Source organism: Atractosteus spatula, chromosome 18 (assembly GCF_055471065.1).
Source record: "Atractosteus spatula isolate fAtrSpa1 chromosome 18, fAtrSpa1.hap1, whole genome shotgun sequence".
NCBI lineage: Eukaryota > Metazoa > Chordata > Actinopteri > Semionotiformes > Lepisosteidae > Atractosteus > Atractosteus spatula.
Genome location: NC_142723.1, coordinates 2450604 through 2455036, shown reverse-complemented (window position 1 = coordinate 2455036; position 4433 = coordinate 2450604). Strand labels below are relative to the sequence as shown.

The following is a 4433-nucleotide window of genomic DNA, read 5'->3' as shown; positions in this document are numbered from 1 at the left end:
CTCTCCTCGTTTCATAAGCCGGGCGGCCGAGGTGGCGCTGGGCGACGGGCAGGGGGCGCTCTGCCGCTGCCGGAGCCTCTCCGGCACACTGGGGGGAAAACACTGTACCGCTCTATTTCTGTCTCCCGTCTCTATGGTCCTGCTCAGAAAGGGTCCGCCTCCTTTTAACGTGCAGGTGGGAGTCAGCGTGAAGCTCGAGGAAATCTGCAAACTACATTATAAAGCATGTATGACGAGCATCACGCTGCTTCAGCCAATACAAGTTTTATTTACTTGACTTCTTCCCGGTGCTTGCTTTGTGTGCAATTAGTTGAATAAACTCGGTTTTGCTGATGTCCTTCAACCGGTGCCATTAATATAGTCATGAGATAAGATAAGATCACTTTATTAGCCATATACAATTTTTCTACCTGTTCGGCTACAGCGACAGTTCTTTAATGCTCCCCTTTTTTGTAACTTTGTCTGCCCTCGCTGTCAAAACAAAGAAAAAGGTATCTGCCTGGTGAATCAATTCGCGTGACAACCAAATGAATCAGCACTTTTGTGCTGTTTTTACCCTTAAGTGACGTTGAAAAAAAGCTTGTTTTCGCTAAGGTAAACCTTCTGCCAAAATCACGGGCTAATATTAAAATAAGTTTGGCTTGTCGAAATAGGAATAACGTCTACTGTTAGCTTTTTAGTTACTATATACCGTATATTATTAGGATCGTTTATAGTATCAGCGCTTTACATACTAACAGTTTTTGAAGAAATACCGTCTCTTATCTACTTTGCGATTGTGCGTGATCAAGAACGTTTGAATTACGCAGTTTAATATCTTTCCTGTAAATTTTCAGGGTTCACAGCAGCCCCACTTAAATTAGGCGGAGCCTCAGGGCAGCCAAGAATGGAAGAACATGATTTGACCTTTCACCCCGGAAGTGGCGGTTTGTTACGATGGCGACGACAGCGGAGCTGAAATTGGGTGAGTTCAGTGTTAAATAAAGTATTAAATAATACACCCCGTAAATGTTTTAGGTCTTGCTTTTAAATCCTTGTGTTATGTCTTTAGGAGCATGTCTCAAACGATAAATCTCGCTGCCTGAATGTTATTTTCCGGAGACAACACACCTAGTTTACACTTTAACATGCAGGAGGATTTAAATTAAAAATCACGAGAAAATAAGGCATTGTACCCCAGATTGCAGTTAATTTGTTTTTTTGTTTTATTCCTGCATCACGACAGTTTTAGTACATTTTATAAACGACAGGTGGCTATTCGTCCCGTTGATGTCGTTTGGAAGTAGTTGATTGATCCGATGATCTCATCCAGACTTTTATTGACAAAAGCCGGGATATCAACTTCAACAGCAGGTTGGGTCGATTGTTCCACATTCCTACAACTCTCTGTGTATGAGATGCCTCTAGTTCTCAGTTTTAAGTGCTCTTCCTCTTAGTTCAGGTCTGAAGTTGAACTGGGTTGCCTTTGTCGGTCCCCCTTAATGATTCTGGATGCTTTTTACTGTGCGGTTGTGTGTCTGTGTGCTTCCTGGCCAGCTCTGAAGGAGACCCTAGAATCGAGGGGGGTTCTGGGTCAGCTGAAAGCCCGAATCCGAGCCGAAGTGTTCAATGCCCTGGATGACCAGAATGAAGCCCGGCCTCCGCTGTCCCATGAGAACCTGCTCATCAACGAGCTGATTCGCGAGTACCTGGATTTCAACAAGTACCGCTACACTGCCTCCGTGCTGACCGTGGGTAGGCATGGGGGAGGGGAAGGTCAGGGAACTGACATGGGCGGGGATGGGCATCAATCATTGTGCTGGGCATCTGTCATTTCCAATATCCTGAATCCTGGAGTTAGGGATAATCTTAACCGGTTTTGACCGGATTCCTTCAGCACTCCTTAGTAGCTTTAATTACTGTAGGCAAGGTTTTATGCTGTCATCATGTAATTGTTCAATATGGTGTCATCATGACATGATGTCATCATGACATGATTGTTCAATATGGTTCTTGTTAAAACATCAGAATGACCTAAAATACAATCTGCCCTGGTGTTTCTACAGAGTCAGGCCAGCCGGAGTTGCCACTCGACAGGCAGTTCCTGGCCAACGAACTGAACGTGGTGGAGGACGCCAGTGCCAGATCTGTGTAAGTGCCCCAGTGCTGGAGATCTTCAGCAGCTACTGCAGTACATACCCATGCCTGTCACACACACACACACATATCTGAAGACTACAAGTTGGTCAGGGGATTTTTTTTAATTGGAATAATGAAAGGAAATACTGCTTTTATTCAATTTTTAACCCTGTGACTGTCCCAGTCAGTGCTCTGAAGATTAGGCTGAACAGTCACACATCTGTCTCATGTTAGGTTAATCTGAGGCAAACGGCATCAGGTTAGATTTGAGGTAGTAAGATGGTCATGGGCTATATTCATTGTGTTTGGACAGCTGTAGGAATTTAAGTTTTATTGGTGTCCCAGCTAGGGAAAGAAAGTTTAAAAGAAAACACTGACATGTAATTAAAATAAAACAGCAATGGTGGCTATTCTATGTTTTCAATAAAGACTAGAACTCTTTATTGCCACACAACGATAGCTGGTGGAATTTGCTTTCGGTGCAGCAGGAGAAGACTGATGAAGCAGACATATAAACACGTAAGCAAAACACAATCACAATCAATGCATACATAAACATTAACCTTGCATTTGGCAAACAGAGATGTAGAGCGGGGCTGAATCCCTGAAGGGAGAGCGTTCAAGGCAGGAGGCAAGGCTGTGGCTGTAATTTGATGTAAATGTACCATCTGTTTTTTCCCTTCTCTTTCCCCAGACCACTTCTCTACAGTTTACTTGGCCATTTTATGAACAGCGGTCCAGGTGATAAAGGGACCAGGCTGTTACTGAGAAGGCCGGCAGCACCTCTGGCCTCCGAGAAGAACAATTTCAGTTCTCGCGACGGCAACAGAGCCGGTGAACTGTGACCCTCTGATCGCTCCTCCCAGAGACAAACCAGGGACGGACATATAGGCCTTTCTTTCTGGTGAAATTAAAGCACGGCACTGCTCTTCAGTACTTTTCTTAATTTGTAGTAGACCACTTTTGTGCTCGGAACTGGATCTCTCTATCAAATCCCCCCACCGTTAGGATCCCAGGATGAAGTCAGTCTGCACCAGTCACCACTGAATACTTACCAGCCTCTGTACTAATTGAGTTGCATTTGTGTTGCTTCTACGAGAATCTGCTATACAGTTGTTGTAATGTGAGAGCTGTGACAGAATTAACTACCAGTATTTTTGTTGAATCCTTTTGAGAGGAACAGCTGTTTTTGGGAATTTAAACCAGGGAGGGCAAGGCATACATTTCCAGGAACCTCATTTCAGTACACAAGATAAGATTCTTTCTAATGGTTTTCATGTTCTTAATTCTGACACCTGGTGAACTTACAAACTCCCGGAAACACCACCATTTGTAGTAATGTTCAATGATGAAACTACATGCAGTTTTATATTTAATAAAGATATTTATTTCATAGTGTGTGAGTGAACCTCAGTTTTTGTGTATTTTGTTGTTCTTGCGAAAGTATCATAGGTAATTTTAAATTTTAGACCAATAATTTAAGTGATTTAACATCATTTTCAAATGAATATTTCCATATGACAGAACATCAGACAAATCAAATAAAAGTGCATTTCTGTTAAGTCAGAATTACATTATGAAAGCAACTTTTCTGGTTTTGAAGATTATTTAAAATAAACTCTAAATGTTTAAGGAGCATTGGACCAAACTCTATGTACATAACTGCAGTGGACTTTTTTGTCCAGCAGGTGGAGTGGTGGGCCACGGGTTATGAACACTACGAGCAAAACACCCTTAATTTTGAATGGAAGTAACTCCCAATTATAATTACAGTAGTGTATTGTTTATATATGTATTGTACTTCTTCACTGTGTCTTCATTTCACGTATTGGTATTTAATAGGTTATATTTGTTAATGCTTTATGAAAGTTAAATGTAGATTAAGATCTAAGATTAAAGGTGAATATACATCTTTCACCAAAACTCAATTTAAAACAATTTGTGTTTCACAAGGAGAACATTAATCAGCAAACATCTCCTAACCAGCATATGTATCTTAATTAGTTACCTGTAAAGTTACAAGTAATAGGTTTATTCCATGCTGAAAAGAGAAGAAAGAAAACTCGTTTCGGCCAGGGAGCCTTCTTCAGGTGTGAATTTTACTTGTGAAGTTAGGACGCTTGCAGTTTATCTTACGTGTCAAACTCTGCAGCTTCATTTATTAACCACGTGCAAGGTTTTCAAAGTGCAGTTAAGTTTGGGATGTTCTGCAGGATATGGACATAAAAAAATCCCAGTGCTACTGAAATGTTTTTCCGAAGCATTTTTACTTGACAATCTGCTGGAAACCAAATACATTTTTTTGCAGTGATTTG

At 41.4% G+C, this 4433-nt stretch overlaps 1 protein-coding gene across 2 annotated transcripts; it reads left to right on the top strand.

The window, feature by feature from the left end:
• Window positions 1-193: 193 nt before the first annotated feature.
• Window positions 194-3512, top strand: cep20 (centrosomal protein 20). 2 transcript variants are annotated; one of them, XM_088936570.1, is made up of 5 exons: window positions 194-227; window positions 837-964; window positions 1537-1734; window positions 2046-2130; window positions 2813-3512. In XM_088936570.1, exons 2-5 carry the CDS (start codon window positions 937-939, stop codon window positions 2961-2963), a joined length of 462 nt encoding a protein of 153 aa, XP_088792696.1. In that variant the 5' UTR covers window positions 194-227; window positions 837-936; the 3' UTR covers window positions 2964-3512. The 2 variants fall into 2 exon arrangements, with proteins under 2 accessions (XP_088792696.1, XP_088792695.1); XM_088936569.1 differs by lacking the exons at window positions 194-227; window positions 837-964 and having other exon boundaries at window positions 976-1734.
• The last annotated feature ends 921 nt before the right edge of the window (window positions 3513-4433 follow it).